Source organism: Ovis aries, chromosome 15 (assembly GCF_016772045.2).
Source record: "Ovis aries strain OAR_USU_Benz2616 breed Rambouillet chromosome 15, ARS-UI_Ramb_v3.0, whole genome shotgun sequence".
Lineage (NCBI taxonomy): Eukaryota > Metazoa > Chordata > Mammalia > Artiodactyla > Bovidae > Ovis > Ovis aries.
In genome coordinates, this window is record NC_056068.1 from 47150918 (window position 1) to 47174575 (window position 23658).

At 36.6% G+C, this 23658-nt stretch overlaps 1 protein-coding gene and 1 pseudogene across 1 annotated transcript; both read right to left on the reverse strand.

Annotated features, from left to right (window-relative positions):
• Window positions 1-2327: 2327 nt before the first annotated feature.
• On the reverse strand, window positions 2328-3284 carry LOC114118417 (olfactory receptor 52N4). The gene has a single exon (XM_027979444.2). It carries the CDS (start codon window positions 3282-3284, stop codon window positions 2328-2330), a length of 957 nt encoding a protein of 318 aa, XP_027835245.1.
• A 16948-nt stretch (window positions 3285-20232) lies between these two features.
• Window positions 20233-21494, reverse strand: LOC114118350 (olfactory receptor 56B1-like; annotated as a pseudogene).
• Window positions 21495-23658: the final 2164 nt, after the last annotated feature.

The following is a 23658-nucleotide window of genomic DNA, read 5'->3' on the forward strand; positions in this document are numbered from 1 at the left end:
TCCCCTCTGGTAACCAGAAGTTTGATTTTGAGATATGTGAGTCTGTTTTTATTTTGTAAAAAAGTTCATTTGTACAATTTTTGTTAGATTCCACATGTAAGTGATATCATATGATATTTTACTTTCTCAGTCTGACTTACATCACTTAGCATCATAGTCTCTAGGACCATTCATATTGCCGCAAATGGCATTTCGTTCTTTTCTTTATGGCTCAGGTGTTTCATATAGCGGAATGATATTAGCCCTTCTATCTTTTTTCATTCAACATTATTTTTTAAGTTCTATCTATAATGCAATCTATGACAGGATGTCTTATTTTCATGTATACAAATCATATTTCCTTACTTAGGCATACATCCATGTACTTTAGCTTTTTTTCACATCTTAGATACTGTGAATAATTGAGTGATGAACATGAAAGTGTGTATATCCCACTGAGATTCTATTGTCAGTTTTGGGGGGTAAATAACCAGAAATAGGATTGTTCTAACCATTCAATAATTCTATTTTTAATTTTTTGAAGAACCTACTCTTTCCATAGTGGCTGCACAATTTTATATTCTCACAGAGGAGTTCACAAGAGTTCCAATTTCTTGACATCCTCATTAACAAGTGTTTGCTAATTTAATTATGATTGCTATCATAACAGGATGTGAAAAGATATCTCATTTGTGATTTTGATTTGTCTTTTCTGATAATTAATGACATTGAGCATGTTCTTATATATCTGTTGGCCATTTTTATGTCTTCCTTCACAGGAGTAAAGAAAATCATAACCTGTATTGTGCATCTGTAGTTTTAAAAATGGTAGTTTTTTAAAAATTAATTAATTTATTTTAATTGGAGGCTAATTGCTTTACAAGATTGTGGTCGTTTTCACCATACATCAACATGAATCAGGGTGTAGAGGGTGTGGTGTTTCAAGATACTGGAAATGCAGAATTGCGTTCTTTATTCCTGAGAGGTAGCATTAGATGAACCCATAAAGAACTTTATTTATTAATGTGGAAGTCCTTAGTGAGACTGACAGAAGCAATTTCAGTTAATGGAAGGGATGACAGAAATAAAAACTAGGGAAAGAGTGATTTCAAGTTGAGGGGGAAAAATGGAGAGAATGTTGAAAACTCGTTTTAGAAGTTTTGAAGTCAAGGTGAACAGAGAAATGGGATGATACAGGGAGGATAATTGCAGTTTAGCGGGTAGAGTTGCTCTGTAGGATTTTACAAGATAGCAAAGAAAAGCAAGTAAATAATTCAATGCAACTGTGTGTGTGTGGTTAACTGAACTGGGGAGAGACAATGTATGTTTTATTTAGTTGAAAAGAGATAAAAGTAAAGATTCAGTTTACTCTAAAATTCTTACATATAGTTGACTAAGTTCTGAAGAAACTAATAAAAAGTACCATTTCCTTTAGTCCCTCACTTGTGTATTAATTTGGAACAATCTTAATGATTAGTCCCTCACTTGTTAATCAGAATCTTAATTATCTGAAAGATTTCATTTTATTGGTTTAACAATTGGGGATAAGATGAAAAAAGTCAATTTTGGTCCAATCTCATGCCATTCTTATAAAAAGAAGTTATGCTGTTTTTATAGATTTGCTTGAGACTTATCTACCTCACCTTCCAGAAATGTGCTTTCAAATACAGTTTCAAAGGAAAATGAACACCAGATTAGTCTGTAGTATAATAGTGTGTGTAGTCTGGCTAAGAAAGATCTATTCAGTGTAAGTGAAGTGAAGTCACTCAGTGGTGTCCAACTCTTTGTGAACCAATGGACTGTAGCCTACCATGCTCCTCTGTCCATGGGATTTTCCAAGCATTTTATTCAGTGTAAAGTAAGATTCTAATAAAATTCCCAGAAACTTACAATTCATCATAGGATACTTTCTACCTGTTCCTTGGAAAGAAAGAGATATTTTGTTAGTGATTAAAAGTAGAGAGCAGATATTTTCAGGGGAAAGTCACAACTGGCTATCACTATTTAAAACAAAATTCACTATTTAAAACAAAATCATGTCCTCTCATTTTATTCACCTTTTTATGAAAAATGGCCTAATTTGTTTATGTTCAAGAAAACTTGGGTTAGTTATTAGACTAATCTTTCACAGCAATGAGAAATAAGATATTCTTAGAAAGATTGGTGGATGTGCAGGTGATATTGAGATTCTCATGACAGGACATGCATTTGGAGATGCACTTACTACTAGATAAGTCCCATTTTAGTGGCCAAAATAGAACTTGCAAAGATTTTGCCAATTCCTGCCTAAACAGATAACTAAAAGTCATCTTACTCTTTTCTTTCCTGGGAATGCCCATTCATATGTTTTAGGATTTGGTATTCTTAGAACCTGAAAGGATTCCTGAAACACAGTCTCTTATCTGCTTGGTTTTCACCCCATACACAACAGGATTCATAGTTGGAGGCAACAGTAGGTAAATATTGGCCATAATGATGTGACAAGAGGGAGGGATTGTATGGCCCCCAAAGCGATGGGAAAAGAAGGAGAAGAAGGCTGGGCTGTAGGAGAAAACTATAGCACAGATGTGAGCCGTGCAGGTGCTGAAGGCCTTCTGCCGAGCTTGTGCTGAAGAGAGGCTGACCACTGCTCTCAGGATCATGGTGTAGGAGACTGTGATGCACAGGATGTCAAAACCCCCAATCAGGAGGGCAACAATCAGACCATAGATGGCATTGACCTTGATATTTCCACAAGACAACTTGGCCACAGACATGTGGTCACAATAAGTGTGGGGGATTACATTGCCTCTGCAATAGGGCAGTCTCTTGGTGAGGAAAGGGAAGGGAATGATGAGCAACACCCCTCTGAGAAAGGTGGACAGACCCGCCTTTGCAATGACGGGATTTGTGAGGATAGTAGAGTAGCGCAGAGGGTAGCAGATGGCTACGTAGCGGTCCAGGGCCATGAGCATGAGCACCCCAGACTCCATCCCTGTGAAGGTGTGGATGAAAAACATCTGGATCAGGCATCCATCAAAGCTGATTTTCTTGAGATGAAACCAGAAGATGGAGAGGGCTTTAGGGACTGCGCTAGAGCACATAACAAGATCAGTTAGGGAAAGCATGGCCAAGAAGTAATACATAGGTTTGTGCAAGGAGTCCTCACAGTAGATGAGGTAGAGGAGGCCACAATTCCCTGCCATAGCTACAACATACATGGAGCAGAATGGGAAGGAAATCCAAATATGCACCTCTTCCAGTCCTGGGATTCCATTCAGAATGAATGAGGGTGGGACCCGCTCCGTTTTATTCAGCATTAGCATAATCAAATAGACTTAAACTTTATGTGACTTTTCCTAGAGTAAGATAAAGACAAGAGAAAACATAGTTTATGGTTACTTTCTCTTTTTCTGTGTTTTAAAATTCTGTAGTTTATTTGATCAAACAGTCAACTTTCCTGAGTGATAGTATGTCTTCTGTTTGTTTATTGATTAGTTCATTTATTCACTCAACAAAATTTTATTAAGCAGTTCAAGTTCACATCACAGACATTGATTCAAAATTGTTTTCTAAAACTAGTTTTTCACCCTCATAGATTTATAATAAAAGTAATTCTGTTATATCTCCTCTAAAGAGATTTTGGATAGAAAACTTCATTTGTTAACGAATCTCCCTGTGGATGTGATCTTAGTGTCCTTTGGTCACTATACCCATGAACCAAAAGATATGAGGACTTTAAAAATCCTTATTATTGTTTAATAGCTGATCATTGATATTTAATTATTAAGGCACTGTTTGAAACCTTTTGTAAATATTAAATTATGCATTTCTCAATGGAGATCGAGGTCTCACAAATCAGAAAAATTTTGATTTGGTTTTTTCACATTTAAATTGGCTTATTTTTGCCTTTTCTTATCATGGTCTATGTGCATTTATTAGAATGCTCTTAATTTCTAATCAGAATAAGCTTTCAGTAATAGGTTGTAAGTGGCTAATCTTGTTTAGGATGCATAAATATATCAATGGTAATGAATCTTTTTTTTTATGTCTTTCTACCAATCTTTCTACTTTACCTTTAAACATTGTCCTCTGAGATTATCTGGTGTCTGTAGTAAAAACAAAGCAAACTAGTTTCACACTATTATACTTTACGAAAATAATTCATGTACTTTGCCTTGATTATGCTTGTTTCTCTAGTAATATTTATCATTCAATAAATACACTGACATCTCCAATTTTTATTGTTTTCTCATTGGTTGTCTGATCTTTTGAATTTACGTTTTCATATATTTCACAATGGAACACTTTAGTCGAGTTCTAGTAGGAGATGGTATAAACAAATGCAACTTTACATTTGATATTTCTTACTTCACATCAAATATATTTCTCATCTAAGAGAAAAATTAATTAATTCCAAATTCCATGCTTATGGCTAAATCTCATTTTCAGTTTAAGTATCTGAGATAAGTAAGTGCTACCTCATCCTTTTATTAATCTTTTAATTTCTCATATATATGTATTGAACATCTAAAATGTGACATTGTGGAGTAGAAGGGCTTCACTCATTAAGGACATCAGAGTTAATGGACAAAGATGCATACTATTTATCACAGTAAATGTAATAATTAAAATAAAAGTATGTGCAACCTCCTAAATGAGCACTAGACTATTAAAGTGATGTTTATTATTGTTGATGGGATTTTGAAGGAGGAGTTGGTGTTGAAGAGAAGGTGTTTGGTACCTATTCAGAAGGGAAAACATGCTGTAAAGGAGACACATTTATAAAAGGAATCCCAGAGAAAAGAATCAATAAGCAAAAGTATGGAAATCAAATGATCAAGTCCGTGAGAAGTCACTGGGTTTGAGGGGACAAGTGATAATTTAGATGCTTGACCAGGAAGTAAACCACAAAAAATCATGCAATTATCAGATAATAGGAACTTCATTGTTGCTAAATAATAAGTGATAAATAATTCATAAATATCCAGAGAGCCATTAGTTAACTTCATGGTGCTTGGAAAGCATTGGGCACTGAAGAAGCTAGAATCCTCTCCTACCCCTCCCTTAAGAAATATGGTCTGCAGTGTCTAGGAGTCAGGTCAGAAGAAGGAAGGAAGAAATTTAGTGCTATTGTAGTCTCTGCTAAACAGGTAAGAAAAATGAGCTTCATGCAAGCCTAAGGCTGATTGCAAACAACAGATAATAATTTAGCCAGTGGGCTCTAAATCACCAAAAATGTATGTAAGCTTTATACTTGGAATGAAAATAATTCTGTGACCAATTTCCCAAGGAAAAAAGAATTGGTTTCTATTAAACACCTTAATAACCCTACAATTACCAGAATATGAGACAGTTTATCATATTTTTCACAGAAACGTCAACTATCATGATGGAAATCCCACCAATTTATAGGATAGAAAACTGGATTCTATAATTGATTTTTATAGTTCACTTAATCTCCTTGAGATTTTATTACATCTCAATTTTTCCAAGATCAGGTAGTACAAGAAGAGCAGTATAGAAGAGAAATATATAGATTTTAACCTTATCTTTCCATTTCTTAAAGATATGCATAAGGATAATTTCTATAACTTCCTTAAAAAACAAATTACTCATCCCTTTAAGTGTAGTTAAAAATACTATTATAAGAAGTACAGAGTCTAGAAACCAAATTCTGAAACACACATTAAGTCATTTAATTTATGACAGAGGAAACACTATAGATTGGGAGAAAATACACAATTTTCTATAAGTATTACTGGATCAATTGGATATACATTGTGGGAAAAGATACACAATTTGTTCATACAACAGTTTTTTTTAAATGTAGAGTTAAATGTGAAATGCAATATACATATCTTCTTTAATATCTGGAATAGACAACAAAAGGTGCTACCCACAGAAAAATAACAGTGTGATTTAAGTTAAAATTAATTTTTTAAATTAAAAAACACGGCCAAAAGTATGAAAAATGAGCCACAGACTAGGATAAGATATTTGCAACACATAAGTTCAACAAAAATTACTATTCAAAATATCTAAAATACTCTTACAATAGCAATAAGAAAAAGAGGGAGGGACAAATTACATAAAATATATATTTCACAAAAGAGGGAAAAAGTGACAATAAACATGTAAGTAGTCACCATTTTTTACAATAATTTGGAAAATAAATGCCATCTGAATGTCTCATGGCATAGAAACACATACCAAACTAGATAGTTAAAATGAAAAAGCATAAAAGATACCAAGTATTGGTGAGGACATGGAATGACTGGAATTCTCATACACTACTGGTACGAGTGTAGGTTTGAAATAATTTTGGCATATCTTGATGGTGAGTGTACATATTGCCATCACATCCATTCCAACTAAAAATGTGTACCTATTTTTGCCAGAACAAAGGCTTCCTTGGTGACTCAGACAGTAAAGCGTTTTCCTGCAGTGCGGGAGACCTGGGTTCGATCCCTGGGTTGGGGAGATCCCCTGGAGAAGGAAATGGCAACCCACTCCAGTACTCTTGCCTGGAAAATTCAATGGACTGAGGAGCCTGGTAGGCTACAGTCCATGAGGTCACAAAGAGTCGGACACGACTGAACGACTTCACTACATTATCAACTATTAATTGAATGATTATTCCAATATTATTTGTAGTATATTAGTAATCTAAATCTGGAAGATATCTAAATTTCTATTGATATCAGAATGGGTAAATAAATTTTGGTGTGTTCCAACAGTGAAACTTGATGACAATAGACAACCTATAACTACATGCACAATATGAAAAATATAAATCTCACAACTGTTAATTTTAAAACCTAAACAAAATAGAGTGTAATGTTTAACACCATTTACATTAAATACAAAAATGGGTCAAAGAAATAGGTGCTATTAACACACAAGAGTGTTTTTCCCAGGTGTGAATGAGTGAAAAGAAGCATGAGGAGGAGGGGTCTAGTGACATGCTGGGAATATTATCTTTCTTGATCTAGTTGTGAGAGAAATGGGTTTCCGGTTGTAAAATATCATCAAGATGTAATTGTGAAAATTTCATGTGCATATTATGCTATTAAAGTCAGAAAATCATATTGAAAAGAACACTGAAGGAGCATACTGAAACATGCTACCACATTTTGTGTGTTCAATATTTGTATATATTTTTCAGACTGACAGCAATTTTGCAATGCTTACAAAAATTAATGCTCTAGAAAACCATTGAGTGCCACTAAATGAATCCTTTACTGCGTTCCATTGGAGAGAATATTCATTCTACCTTCCATTAATAAATGTGTCTATTTCAATATCATTATCTATATCACTTCAAAATTCTGCATCAGAAAGTGCCACCAAGAAATGACAGATTAGATTTGTTAGAGCTTTGTTTTGGAAAAAAAAGAAACACAGGTTGCACATATTGATATACACACCCTTCAAGGACTTCTCCTTGGGTCATTACAAAATCTAAGACAGTTATACTGACTGTCACAGGACGCTATCTGCTGTTTTCTATTCATATCACACTGATATTCTCTGCTTTGTGATATGTGGTTCTCTGCCATTTCAGTGCTCATCTTTCAACCTTCATCAAATATAGTTAATTCATATTCATTAAAAAATCCTCAGAAAGAATTGAATGTCTCTTGAATGTGATAGTAGTGAAACATTCTATAAATAATCTTAAAATAATAGTTATAAACTGCCATAATTAGAGGCAAGGAACTGATTTATTCAAATAATAATTATTTTCATTGTATTTAACTCATGGTGCTATAAAAATCAATTCGTAGTGGGAATCCTCCACAATTCAGTAAAATTATTTATGTTAAGGACAGTTTGTATAGTTGAAAAAAAGACAGTTTGTATTTACATTAAAATCCCCAGTATCTAACAACCACCTGATACATATCAGATAACCTTTAAAATAAATGAACAGATGGATGAAAGAAGAAATAAATAAATGAATAACATTTTATGTTTGACTTTGAAAACTTTTTAGTTATAATCTAATTAGTATTACTCGGAATGCATAAAATAAACTAGTAGAATAAAAAATGCAAAGCATATTCCTCAAGATCTCTAGAGTCACACATATAGGAAACAAACATGGTTATCAAGGGGGAAAGGAGGGGAGGGATAAATTGGGAAATTGAGATTGAAATATACATACATTATATATAAGATAACTGATATGAAATTTTTGTATAGCACAGGGAACTCTACTTAATACTCTGTAATGACCTATATGAGAAAAGAATCTAAAAAAGAGTGCGTATAAGTATACGTAGAGCTGATTCACTTTGCTGTACATGTGAAACTAACACAATATTGTAAATCAACTATGCTCTAATAAAAATTAATTTTTAAAAAAGATCACTAGAAAGATACACAAATAAACATTCCCTTGGTAAAGTAGGGAAACAAAATACAGAGTGGTAAGAATAAGATGACAAACACAGAACAAATATATTCGTTTGGTCAATAGAGATAAATTACTTAAACCACCTATCAGTTTGAACATAATTCTAATTAAATGAAAAATAGGATTTCTATTCCTTTCTCCATCTATCTACTTTAAGGCATTGAAGAGTTTCTCTTAACTGTGATATTCAATACATGCTTTGAACTGTATTGTTGTTTAGCCACCCAGTTGCGTCCAGCTCTTCGCAACCTCATGGGCTGCAGCACTCCAGGCCTCCCTGTCCCTCACCATCGCCTGGAGTTTGCCCAAGTTCATGTTCATTGCATCAACGATGTCATATAGCCTTCTCATCCTCTGAAGCCCTCTTCTTCTGCCTTTGATCTTTTCCAGCATCAGGGACTTTTCCAGTGAGTTATCTGTTCGCATCAGATGAACAAATACTGGAGTTTCAGCTTCAGTATCAGTCCTTCCATTGAATATTCAGGGTTGATGATCCCCCTTAAGATTAACTTGTTTGATCTCCTTGCTGCCCAAGGGACTTTCACGAGTCTTTTCCAGCACCACAGTTTGAAGGCATCAATTCTTTGGAGTTCTGCCTTCTTTATAGCCCATCTCTCACAACCGTACATGACCACTGGGAAGCCCAGAGCTTTGACTATACGGACCTTTGTCGGCACAGTAATGTCTCTGCTTTTCAACACACTGTCTAGGTTTGTCATCACTTTCCTGCCAAGAAGCAATCATCTTCTGACTTCATGGCTACAGCCACCATCCACAGTGAGTTTGGAGCCCAAGAAGAGGAAATCTGTCAGTACTTCCACCTTTTCCCCTCTGTTTGCCATGCAGTTAATGGGTCTGGATACCACAATCTTAGTTTTTTAATATTTAGTCCTAAGCTGGCTCTTTCACTTTCCTCCTTCACCGTCATCAAGAGATTCTTTAGTTCCTCTTTACTTTCTGCCATTAGACTGGTATCATCCGCATATCTGAGGTTGTTGAGGGTTCTCCCTCCTGTCTTGATTCTAGCCTGTAACTGATCCAGCCCAGCATTTCACATGATATCCTCAGCATATAGGTTAAACAAACAGGGTGACAGCAGACAGCCCTGTCATGCTCCTTTCTGGATCTTAAACCAATCAGTTGTTCCATGCAGCGTTCTAACTCTTCCTTCTTGACCTGCATACAGGTTTATCAGGAGACAAGGAATATGATCTGGTATTCCCATCTCTCTAAGACCTTTCCTCAGTTTGTCATGATCCACACAGTTAAACGCTTTAGCATAGCTGACGAAACAGAGATAGATGTTTTTCTCTGAAATTCCATTGCTTTCCCTATAATCCAGCGAATTTTGACAATTTGGTCTCTAGTTCCTTTTCCTTTTCTAAACCCAGCTTGGACATCTGGAAGTTCTTGGTTCTCATAATGCTGAAGCCTAGCCTGCAAGATTTTATGCATGTCCTTACTAGCATGAGAGGAGTGTGATTATCCGATGGTTAGCACATTCTTTGGTACTACCCTTTTTGGGAATTGGGATGAGGATTGACCTTTTCCAGCTCTGTGGCCACTGCTAGGTCCTCCAGATTTGCTGACATAGTGAATGAAAAACCTTGAACTGTGTATTGCATTGTAAATAGCATTGTACAATGCAATATTGCAGCTTCTCTTGGAGTAAAAGCGTCTCTTGACAAGAGTGAACAATGTCAGTTCAGTGCCTTAATAATTTCTCTGCAGAAAGAATAATTACTTGTGTTGAAGAAAAATAGGGTACTGGGGTGTGTTCAGAGTTACTGGAATAATAATACAAACACAGGATTATGGCCACTTATAAAATACATCTCTGATATATCTGTTGCCTATCTTCATCCTTAAACTTAATAGGTAATAGATGTATTTTCATTAGACCATGTTTAATCCTTGGATTCATATTTTTCTTTTCATTTGAGGGTTCTTTACTCCATGTAATTTTTTCTATCCAAAATCAATGAAACAAAAGTCATAGGTTTGTCTCTGTAGTATATAATCAAGGGAAATTACATTATGATTAGGAGGAATAAGAAAAGAATCAGGGAAAAACAAGAGCACTTTTACCATCAGACTAATGATTGAGAACCATTTTTCTAAGTATTTTCCTATTTCTCTTTGTCACGGGAGTGATTTGCTTCTAATTTCTCTTTGGATAGAGAAATAATAGAAATAATCATAACCACAATGTTACACTTGGGGAAATACACATTTTTCAAGAACGTCCAATATCATACAACACTTCTGCCTTAAAATTGTGTGACTAGAATCAAAGATTTATTTCTGGAGAAATAATAAGCAATTGCTATGTATCCATAGACCTTCTTCACTTTGTCTTACTGTCTACAAGACAAAAGGAAAGAAAAGTAATCCTGCCATTATCCTTTCTTTTGTATATATTAATTACCTTATGCTTTGCTTTCACAGCAAAACAGTGAGCTGAAGGCAATCTGGTCCAAGTATTCAGGATCTTGGTTAAAAAAAATTCAAATCTTAGAATAAATGTGCTTGCATAGCAAGCAATCTCTTGCTTCCTTGCTATCTGTACTATCAAACTGAGCCTTTAAAGGAAAATGTGTGTTAAATGTCCCAATGGGATATTTCAGAGTATCAAGATACAAGTGTTGATGTGGGAATCAATCCTTTATAAAAGGAAGAAACAGAGTAAACACTTTCCACTTTTAGTGCTGAAATGATACACAAATATGTGAATACTCTCATATATGTGTGATTGTGCATTAGCATGTATATTTGTTAGGGGAAAGATTGAAAGTAAACACAAATTATTTTAATGAAAACTAGGATTAAATATTTTCTTTTAAATATTTTATCTCATGTGTATATTTGCCTTTAGGGTTTTCCTGGTGACTCAGCAGTAAAGAATAGCCTGCAATGGAGGAGACACAGGAGACATGGGTTTAATTCCTGGGCCAGGAAGATCCCCTGGAGGACGAAATGGCAACCCACCCCAGTATTCTTGACCGTGAAGTTCTATGGACAGAGGACCTTGGTGGGCTACAGTCTCTGCGGTCACAAAAGAGTCTAACAGAGCTTAGTAACTAAACAGCAAGCAATATTTCTCTTTTACCCACTGCCCTTTGGAAAACATATCAAAAGCAACTGAGTACGGACTCTCTTTCATTCATACCTTGATTTATTTGTTAACATTTCTTCTTTTATTCATGCATTAGTTCATCTTCCCATTTAATAATGGTTATTGAGAATTTTCTACTCTCTAAGCTAAGCTAGGAAGTATATGAACATTGCCCCTGGTTTATAAAGTTTACTTTCAAGTAAGGGAAGTGATAAACATTATGGTGGTCTAGAAAATAAAGTCTTGGACAGTTTAAGCATATTATACTTACATATTAAGTTAGGAAAAATTAGATTAATATATATCCTTAGGATAATAATCATGATAATAGCAGTAATTTTAAAGATAACTGATTCAATTTTTATCTACTTAAAATAGATAATAAAAATAATGTCAACATATATTGAATAATTTGGAAAAACAGAAGGTATTTTAAAAAGATATTAAAAAGCACCCATAGTCTACAACTTAGAGGAAACCTCACATGTATTTTATCCTGATTAAAAAAAATACATGTATAAAATATAATTATATATATATTTATTATATATGTTTTAACAAAAAAATCATAATATGCTACAGTATAGACTGGTATTTTTATTTAACATTTATGAGCCCATTTTCATCAGAATTATTATAATTGAATAAAAGTTCATAATTTACTTAAAGATACCCTAATCTCATATTATGGATCCTGTTAAAAATTCTATAGCAATTGATCCATATGTGAAACTTTTACATTTCTGATCTGATTATTTCCTCAAGACAAATTCCTGTTTTGTATTGGACTCCTCCTCTTCCATTCCAAAAGTTATGTGCCAATTTGGTAAGAAACTGCTGTCTTATTGTCATTTAATTATGCTCTTGGTTACTTATTAAAAATGCTATTTTAAAATTTTATACTACTAGTTTTGATTCACTGTGATGAGAGCTGCTTGTTTCATTTCTCTCTATAGGGCTTGCTGATGGTATTTCGTAATCTGCTTTACAAAAGCATATTTTGTTAATTTTTCACATGCCCCTGAGAAGAATGAATATTGTCCGTTATTGGGGTATATATTCATAAATATCTCATTTATTAGGCTTACTTTTTGTGTATATTCTTGATTTGCCTTGGAAAAAAAATAGTGAATTCACATCTTCCACTATTAGTTTTTCTGTTTATTTCTTGCAATTGTGTTAAGCTAGAAAATAAAATGCAATCATAATAGTTATTTAATCCTCAAGAAGGCAAAAAAAAAAAAGAAAAAAAGCAGTAGCAAAGGTAATAAAGAACACATAATAAGTAAAAAAGCAAGTAAAAGATGATACACTAAAGTTAACCATTTCAATAATCTTTTTTAATAGTAACGGTAATGTTGAAGTAAAAAGACACAAATAGGTTAAAAGTTAAAGGATGAAAAAAGTTACACAATGCTAGTACTAGGCAAAAGGGCTTCCTAGATAGCGCAGTGGTAGAGAGTCTACCTGCCAAGCAGGAGATGCAAGTTTGATCCCTGTATTGGAAGGACTCCCTGGAGAAGGAAATGCCAACCCACTCCAATATTCTTTCCTGAGAAATCCCATGGACAGAGGAGCCTGGCAGGCTAGAGTCCATGAAGTCACAAAGAGTCAGACATGACTTCGCAACTAAACAACAACGACACCACTAGTCAAAAGATAGCTGAAGTGACTATTTTAATATCAAATACTCTAAGAGCAAATAATTTTACCAAGGGGATAGCCATTCTCCAGGATCTATCTTTTTTTCTGCAAGGGCTAGACTGGAGAATTAAACCAAAATAGGATAGGGACAAGGTAATGGCACCCTGCTCCAACACTCTTGCCTGGAAAATTCCATGGATGGAGGAGCCTGGTAGGCTGCAGTCCATGGGGTCACTACTAGTCGGACACGACTGAGCGACTTCACTTTCACTTTTAACTTTCATGCAATGAGAAGGAAATGGCAACCCACTCCAGTATTCTTGCCCAGAGAATCCCAGGGACGGGGGAGCCTGGTGGGCTGCCGTCTATCGGGTCGCACAGAGTCGGACACGACTGAAGCGACTTAGTAGGAGCAGCAGCAGAATAGGGACAATCACTAATTTTAGATCTTTAGTGCAGCTCTGAGAATGTCTCAACCAGGCTACCAGGGAGTCCACAAGCAAAGTCGGATCATTAATAAAGCCCCACTTTTGGCAGCAAGGACCTAGCTCAAGTTCCTCTACTTTGTTCAGTCTTGTCTTGGAACAGCCAAGGGAAGCACGATCTTGGTGTGAGTGTCATGGCACGTTCCAAGGTGCAGCAGTCAGCTGTCATCAACAGGGCTCACAAATCAGCTTCTCTTGAAGGCACATGTCCAAGGCCACCACACTAATTATGAGAAAACACCAGTCAATCCCAAATCTAGGGCTGTTTTGCAAATGCCTACCATATCTCTTATAAAATATAAAGATCAAAGTAATGCGAGGAAATCTTATATCAAAATGAAAACATAGAGAAATCAACTGAAATGTTTGGGATTTTATCCCAAACCTAGAAAGATTTGCTACAAATGACATCATAAAGACCATTGACAAAATTTGGATGTGTACTGTGGATTGGATTATTGTAAAGTATCAGCATAATTTGCCTGATTCTGTTGTATGTGTTATAGTTATGCAAGTAAATGTCTTTATTCTTAGAAATACACACTAAAATTTGTAAAAGTAAACAGTCATAGTCTCTCCAACTTACTTCAAAACTGCTCAGAAAAAAAATAGTATGTAGATGTATACACATACAAAAGGAAAGGGAGAAAAATTTTTTTTAATTGGTGTAAAATGCAACCTATTGGGAAATCTGTGAAAGAATATGCAAAATTTGTTTTACTTCTACAACTACTCTATAAACATGAAATTATATCAGTAAAATCTATATCTAAATTTTGTTATTGATATTTACCTGGTAATAAATTATATTTTTCAGGATTCTGTAGTATATGTGAAATTACAGCTGTTAAATTTGTGTTATTAATTTTTTCTCAATTCTAAGTAAATATTTATTTTGTGGTTAATTTTTAAGTGGATCCTTAAATTTGCATGTGCTTCAGAATCTAGAAAACCTGAATGTACTCCTGTCCACACTCATAGAGAAGTAGATAAAACTGATCTACATGAAGAGAAAATTGGGCTAGTTCTCTTTCTATGTCTCCCTCATAGGCACAGAGAAGGTAAGAGACCATGCTGCTCAAAGGCATAAAATAATATGAGAATTCAAATTTCTGTGTTGGGAAGCCCAGTTTCACTTTCTCCCTGGCTTCTGTGATAAGCCACTGTACCCTCCTAAGTCACATACTTTTGGCTGATGTTGGTTTAAGGGAGATTCTGCTTCCTAAAACCAAAAGAAACCTTGATTTCCAGTCTCAAGAGTCTACATTTGTATAGAATAAATGCTCATTACAGCTTTAATGCATTTGCTTGACTTTCTTTTCTTTATTACATAAATCCTTTATTTTGAAGTAATGCATTGCTACCAAGTTACTTCAATATTTAGAGCTAGAGTAACATCACGATTTTGAAAACCACAGCTAACAGCTTGACAATGCAAGAGTACATTAGGTCCTACATATACCAGGTGGCTCAGATGGTAAAGAATCTGCGTGCACTGTGTGAGACCTGGGTTAGATCCCTGGCCAGGAAGTTAACCTGGAGTAGAAAATGGCAACCCACGCCAGTGTTCTTGCCTGAAGAATTCCATGGACAGTGTAGTCCCTGGGGTTGCAGAGAGTCAGGCACGACTGAAGTGACTGAGCACGCGTGTACACGCAGCACACCTGACTGCCGCACATGTTTGAGTCTGAGTGTAGTCTCGCCTCAAAAGTGTCGCGTTCAACACCATTTCAAATTTGAAGAGAGGTTGATGACAAAGTTTTAAAACGAATAAACATTTATCAAATCAAGTATTTTGGAGAAATTATGTCAATTGTTTACACTTTGGATATGAGAGAAAAATGCGCTTTTAAGGTAGTTTTTTCTCTATAACATCCATTTATACTTACTTTTCACATACCATGCCAAGTTGCTTCTGTTATGTCCAACTCTTTGTGATCCCATGGACTGAGCCCGCCAGGCTCCTCTGTCCATGGAATTCTCCAGGCAAGAGTACTGGAGTGTGTGGCCATGTCCTCCTCCAACTTCTTACATAATTGTATGCTTTTACTTATTTACTTTTCCCTTTTAAAAAGTAGAAAAATCTGCACTTATTGAATGCAACAAAATATTGTTAAAGGAACAAAAAGGATCAGGCAGATAGAATACTGTAGAAATCTACTGATTTTAAGAATTAAAGTCTATAAAGAGCTTGCATTATATTCTTCATAGTTAGTGACACTGGCAAATTTTTACTGCTATAACAATAAGCAAAGGACACTCATATCCACATACCTTCTGACCAGAATTCTCAAGTAAAAAATAGAACACTGTATGGCAATCAAAATTGCTGTCTAATAATATTCATATCTAATCATCTAAACAAGCTCCAAGAGATGGACATTCTAACAGGGAAAAGGATACATAGAGATAAAATACAGGCCAGTGTAAAGGGCAGAATTTAGAAGGAGAGCATAAACTAATTCCTTCACTGGCGGCTCTGAAGATCCTGACCACAATTCCATTCTTCCCTGTTAATTGCTTTGTGGGAGATTTTGTCAATTATCACTACTTTTTATCTCTTGGAAAATACAAATAAATTTGTCAAAACGTATCTTCCCATACTTATTCAACAAGTTGCTATCCAACATGGAATTTTGCATAATTTCTCTCATTTAATATCCTGGTATGGCATATTGGCTTCCTTCAGCTTAAGGAGTTCATAGTCACAAATGAATCCATTGCTATTGAGGTCAACTACTGCAAAAGACTCTTCAAGTGCATCAAATCTAAGTGGGAATCATCTTGCTTATTTTAAGAAGATCTGTGATATTGAAATGCTGCTAAAGATGAACAGCTCTGTAGACAAGTTGGGTAAAAACAACTTTCACAACTGTTCAGAATGTAGCATCACAGAGTACCAGTTCTGGCCCAGCAGCCTCTGACCAATGCACCAAGACAACTTCAGCTGCTCAAAATCTCTGCAGCTGATTGATTTTCATTTCTGTAACAAAGTTAATGGGTTATTTTGAAAATTGATGGTCTGCACTTCTTCAGTGCAGTACAGTTCAGTCGCTCAGTCGTGTCCGACACTTTTCGACCCCATGAATCACAGCACATCAGGCCTCCCTGTCCATCACCATCTTTCGGAGTTCACTTAGACTCACATTCATCGAGTCCGTGATGCCATCCAGCCATCTCATCCTCTGTCGTCCCCTTCTCCTCCTGCCCCCAATCCTTCCCAGCATCAGAGTCTTTTCCAATGAGTCAACTTATCGCATGAGGTGGCCAAAGTACTGGAGTTTCAGCTTTACATCATTCCTTCCAAAGAAATCCCAGGACTGATCTCCTTCAGAATGGACTGGTTGGATCTCCTTGCAGTCCAAGGGACTCTCAAGAGTCTTCTCCAACACCACAGTTCAAAAGCATCTATTCTTCAGCACTCAGCCTTCACAGTCCAACTCTCACATCCATACATGACCACAGGAAAAACCATAGCCTTGACTAGATGGACCTTAGTAGGCAAAGTAATGTTTCTGCTTTTGAATATGCTGTCTAGGTTGGTCATAACGTTTCTTCCAAGGAGTAAGAGTCTTTTAATTTCATGGCTGCAGTCACCATCTGCAGTGATTTTGGAGCCCCCCAAAATGAAGCCTGACACTGTTTCCCCTGTTTCCCATCTATTTCCCATGAAGTGATGGGACCGGATGCCGTGATCTTCGTTTTCTGAATGTTGAGCTTTAAGCCAACTTTTTCGCTTTCCTCTTTCACTTTCATCAGGAGGCTTTTTCGTTCCTCTTCACTTTCTGCCGTAAGGGTGTTGTCATTTGCATATCTGAGGTTACTGATATTTCTCCCGGCAGTTTTGATTCCAGCTTGTGTTACTTCCAGTCCAGCGTTTCTCATGATGTACTCTGCATAAAAGTTAAATAAGCAGGGTGACAATATATAGCCTTGACGTACTCTTTTTTCTATTTGGGACCAGTCTGTTGTTCCATGTCCAGTTCTAACTGCCGCTTCCTGACCTGCATACAGATTTCTCAAGAGGCAGGTTAGGTGGTCTCGTATTCCCATCTTCTCATAAATTTTTCTTCAATATTTTTAATGCCTTTGAAAATTCTCACTGTTACTCTTGCATAAATTCTTGATATTTAAATTCTGTTAGACTGTAATGTGTAGACTATCTCTGCTGGAATGACATGTAATTTTTGTTTTCTTTCATGGCACTTTGATGGTGTCATTGTTATTTAACAGAAATACCATTTTCCTGTATCTTTATTGAAAATATCAAGCATGTGTTTACTTAAATTATTTTAATGCTCTGAAATATGTTACTATTAAAGAACATAGTTTTACGAGTGCATGGAACATTGGGTTTTCTCTTTGTCAGCCTCTAAATGAATACAAATAAATGCAAGTTTGTGTGGAAAGCCAGATTAATAAGGAAAAATACTCCATGCTGTTTTCAGAATACTTGAGAATGATAGAATTTACTTTTTAATTCTAGCTATAAAATGAGTGATTATAATCAATGTGAAATAAAAATACTAACATCTAGTTGGCCTGCATACAAATTAGACCTCATTTTTCAAGTGGTAACCCATAACAGATCTCAGCAAGTTAACGAAATATTCTGAGCATGGGCTCAATTTAACGAGCCCAGATCATAATAAAATATATGATGCAAAGAGCCATTTCACTGGAAAAGATTGTGATCCTGGAAAAGATTGAAGGTAAAAAGAGAAGGGGGTGACAGAGGATTAGATTATTACACAGCAAAAGAAGAAGGGGATGAAACAGGACGAGTTGGTTGGATGGCCTCACCGACTCAGTGCACATGAATTTGAACAAACTCCAGGAGATAGTGGAGGACAGAGGATCCTGGAGTGATGCAGTCTATGGTGTTGCAAGAGTCAGACAGGACTTGGCAACTGAACAACAATGATAGCAAGCATGAGCTCAATGTAAACCAGCCCAGAACATAATGAAATATATGACACTAATAGCCTAAGCTTTGTTTCTGCTATCTTTGGTTCTAAGATCATGGAAAAAGAAAATTCAGGGCAAGATTTTTCACTGGGATGAAAATTCTGCATTTGCTTCCTGCCTTACAGATATTTCTGGTTTGATCATTTATAAATTCCTCTCTTACTCAAGCAGCCTATATCTTTGTGTGACTATTGTCATAGAAGCCAAGAAGTAGCTTGTAGCAGAGGTGTGGTGATAGAGGTAAAGCTGAAGAATCAGTCACAAAAATAAACAAAAGACTCACAAACAATGTGACTCAGAAAAGAATTCAGTGAAGTTGATATTAACAGAGTTGTAGGAGGGAGTAAAGAAACAAAAACGAATGTTGAGAAAACAATAAATACAGGATTGTTGTTGTTCAGTTGCTCAGGCATGTTTGACTCTTTGTGACCCATGGACTGCAGCACACAGCACACAGCTCTGCACCATATCCCGGAGCTTGCTCAAACTCATGTCCATCGAGTCAGTGATGCCATCCAACCATCTCGTCCTCTGTTGTCCCCTTATACTGCCTTCAGTCTTTCCCACCATCAGGGTCTTTTCCAGTGAGTTGGTTCTTCATATTAGGTGCCCAAAGTATTGGAGCTTCAGCTTCAGAATCAGTCTTTCCAGTGGATATTCAGGGTTGATTTCCTTTAGGATTGACTGGTTGGGTATTGAGAGACTAAGATCATAAGAACTGAAGTGCTCCCTTGCCCTTAAGGGGAAAAGAGAGAAAAAAAAGTGTTCTTGGGTAAAAACCATAAGAACTGTAGCCTCAAGCAGATGGTCAGCAAGGCAAGACCTTAAGGGACACATCAGAGCCCTGATGTCAAAGCAGGCTAAGGATAAAAGAAAAAAAAAACAACCCAAACTCTTTCAACTCGTGAACAGTAATCTGCCAGTGAGCTCAATCCAACTGAGTGCTAGACAACAAAGGACACTGGGTCATATGGTATATGAGCTTCAGACTTCTAGGGCTCAGAACAGTGTAGAAAGGGCAGAGAGCAGATGTGGAGAAACCAATGGAGCAAGATCATGATCCTTCTGAATACTTCTCTCTCTCCCTCTCTCTCTCATGCATTCATCTACTGATCTACGACTTTCTCCTCAGTCTGCTCATCTAGCCATATTCTCCCCAAGCCTCATTATAGTCCAGCTGGGCTTTGCTCATCTGCAGTATTTCCTACCACTGCATCTGCATTCATATTACTGGAATGATGCTTGTTCAGCAAGACTGACTTTGCTCCAAGTCACAGCTCTCAGCAAACAGGCAATATTTGTAATTCACGTCCCATTCACTTTTATTTATTTGATTGCAAATGTGTGTGTGTGTGTATACCATTCTTATATCCTATTTATTGCAGAGAAAAGAGCTAAATCATTAATTACAGTTTTTATTCCATTTGATTTGTTTGTTAGAAAGTGTTTCCTTTCCTCACATATACTTAGCTTTTGCCCATAATTTAGAGCTACTGTGAAGGCTTTTTTTTTTTTTCTTTCAAGTAATTTAATGGTTTTTTAATACAAAAATGTGAGAAAGGTATCTCAAAGGCATTCACATTTCCCATCATCTCTGAATGTCTAATATCTACTCTTAAAGATGTTGAAGTACCTATACATCATGGAGAAGGTTTCGGGTGCCTTGCTTTCTTTTCTAAACTCAAATGAAACCCCTTTTGGAAGCCTGACCTAAGTTCCTGAGTCCTAAGTGAATACACCATAGGGTTGAAGGAAGGGGGCATAGTATTGTGCAGCACATTTAGCAGAACTGGAATCAAAGCAGCTTTTGTCTCTGCCAGGTGAGTTACTCAAATCACTACAACAACTGTATAAAAGAAGAGGATGAGGATGAGATGAGAGCTACAAGTGCTCAATGCTTTAGATGCAGCTTCAATTGAGTTCAGTCTAAGTACAGAGTGCAAATCAAAGTGTATGACAATATTATAAGACTTAGATCATTCCCCATTTCAAGTGCCAAAACCATTTAGCAAATCTGTTTGGCCTCCTGCAATCACAAGCCAGGCTAGTGACCACAAGATTAGAGCATGCTGCAGCTGCTAAGTCGCTTCAGTCGTGTCCGACTCTGTGAGACCCCATAGATGGCAGCTCACCAGGCTCCCCCGTCCCAGGGATTTTCCAGGCAAGAACACTGGAGTGGGTTGCCATTTCCTTCTCCAATGCATTAAGGTGAAAAGTTAAAGTGAAGTCGCTCAGTTGTGTCCGACTCTTAGCAACCCCATGGACTGCAGCCCACCAGGCTCCTCCGTCCATGGAATTTTCCAGGTAAGAGTCCTGGAGCGGGGTGCCATTGCCTTCTCCGAGATTAGAGCATAGGCAATGCCCAATCTCATTCCTGGAGCAATATTATGCTGGGCAGCAAGCAGAGGTACTGGAATGACAAGCAAGCCATTCTGAAGCACCTTGAACAAGGAAGATTTGAAGAATAAGCATTGGTGACAATTGATGGATGGTGAGGAGGGTGACAAATAGCTATGTATCTATCAAAAGCCGTGCAGAGGAACATACCAGACTCCATGCCAACAAAGCAGTGAAAGGCATAAATTTGAGCAAAACACTCAGGGAGGCTAATGACCTTGGACTCAAACCAGAAAATGGCTAGAATCTTGAGCATGATAGTGGTGGCCAGACCCATGTCCAACACAAGCAGGATGCCTAAGAAGTGGTACATGGGCTGCTGAAGAGCAGGGTCCTGGCAGATGGTGATGAGGATGAGGATATTAGCACTGACTGCTGAGAGGTAGGGTAACGCCACTGGTAAAGAAAGCCAGTGTTGCCAACTGTGAATTCCTGGGAATCACATCAGGATGAACTCAGAGATCTGGAATTTAGAGCTATTGGAGACTTTAGGAGATGCAGACATATTTTCTTGAGAGTAGAACAAATATATTTTTAAAGTTGCATTCTCTGAGCCTAATTATACTGAACATCATTTTGAAACAGTCTCTGCATAGCATAGTTTATAGTTTGCTGTTATTGAAATGACTCTGTAGCACATCTCACAATAAATTACAATGAAGTTCTAGGAATTTAGAGTGGGAAAGTGAAAGTGAAAGTGTTAGTCGCTCAGTGGTGCCTGATTCTTGTGATCCTATGGACTGTAGCCTGCCAGGCTACTCTGTCCATGGAATTCTCCAGGCAAGAATACTGGAGTGGCTAGCCATGCTCTTCTCCGGGGGAATCTTCCCAACCCAGGAATCAAAGGGGAAAGTAAACACAAAAATAGCAATTATTAATATTGGTTACTCAGAGAAAATTCTTCATGAATCTCAAATTTTTATGTACATTGTCCTCAGTTATTTCAGATTGGGACCAACACATAAATATAGTTCTAGGGTTTGTTGTTGGTGTTGTTCCTGATTTGATTTTTAAACCTTTCATTTTCTTTTCAAAAATTCTGTGAAATCAAGCAAATGTGTTTGTTTTCTTCATATGTATCTTTCTTGTTTCAGACTATCATTAAGTGACCTTAAGTAGATATTGTAAATTCAGATTTATTTCCTTTATGTATCATTTTGGAACATTAGCTATGTTTTCTTACTGTACCACTTGAACTTGTAACCGATATGCATTAATATTTTATATACCATTCCAATAATTTGGTATTACAGACTTTTAAAGATTTGTAGACATAAAGCATGTTGCAGATTGAAAGGGGAAAGCTTTCTTTGATGTTTGACTTTGTATGGACTTCTGAGGTGGCCACAGAAGAATAGTTGAAAAGAACTTAAATTTAATGACTAAGTTTGTTAATATAAGTATTCATACAGGAAGCAACATTAGCAAATTATTAGTTTTTAGTTGAATCTTAAAGAACATACAAAGACATGTAAAACAGGATTTAGGGTCAGGGAATAAGGTGCTTTTGATTTTACTTAATGAATAAGAATGATGTGTCTTCACAGGGGCCAGTGTAGATTTAGAGTCATGTTTAAATCTAGACTCATTGGCTTTTCTCAGACTCTATTGTTTTTCAGGTACTTTAAAAAGAATTGAAGTATAATTGCTTTTCAATGTTGTTTTAGTTTCTGCTGTTCAACAGCATGAATCAGCTATAGGTATACATATATCCCCTTCCTCGAGAGCCTCCCTCCCATGGCCCCTCTACCCCGCCCCTCTAGGTCATCACAGAACACTGAGCTGAGCTCCCTGCACGATACAGCAGCTTCCCACCATCTATCTCTTTCACATATGGAAGTGTATATACATATATATATGTCAGTGCTACTCTCTCAATTCGTTTCCGCCCTCTCCTTCCTGCCGTGTTTTCTATGTCTACATCGTGCCTGCCACAGAGTTCTAAAGAAAAGCCCTGCTAGGACTGCTCCTCATGAACTTTTATCCTGTCCAAGGGCCCAACTAGACAAGCTTGAAATTGGCTAACCGGGCTTTCCTTTCCACGATTGCTTCCTCACTCTGTTGTTGATGTCTTTCTGTCGTTGCACTCATACACCCCTTCTCGTCAGTATTATTGGTCTGTCATCTCACCTGGTCACACCTTCCCTCCCCATGCGTCTCTCTTTTTGTCAACAATCTTACCTTTCTAAAATTGATATTCCCTTGCTTAAAACAGTGTATGCCCTTGCACTGTCTTTCAAATGTAATTCAAATTTCTTTATAGTGCAGAATGCACTCTTTGACATGAATGAGTCAACTGAGCATCATCTCTTGGTTTCACCTCTTTGTATCTTACACTTCAGGTACACAAAATATTTGCTTTTAACTAAAATTTTTTATTTTGCAAGACATTTAATTATCAATATTTTGACCATGTGAAATGCTATTGCAGATTTATGAGCAAGAAAACAGAGACTGGAAAATTATGTTTTAAAACATCGTATGAGAAAGTTTTGAAATAAGATACTTAAAGTAATTTTAGTTAACCATTTGGGCTTCCCAGGTGGTGCTAGTACTAAAGAACCCGCCTGCCAATGCAGGAGGCATAGGAGACATGGGTTCGATTCCTGGGTCAGGAAGATCTCCTGGAAGAGGGCAGGGATTCCCACTCCAGTATTCTTGCCTGGAGA

Excerpts from the sequence above, each read along its gene's own strand:
- LOC114118417 (XM_027979444.2), bottom strand. The coding sequence starts at position 3,284 with ATGCTAATGCTGAATAAAACGGAGCGGGTCCCACCCTCATTCATTCTG.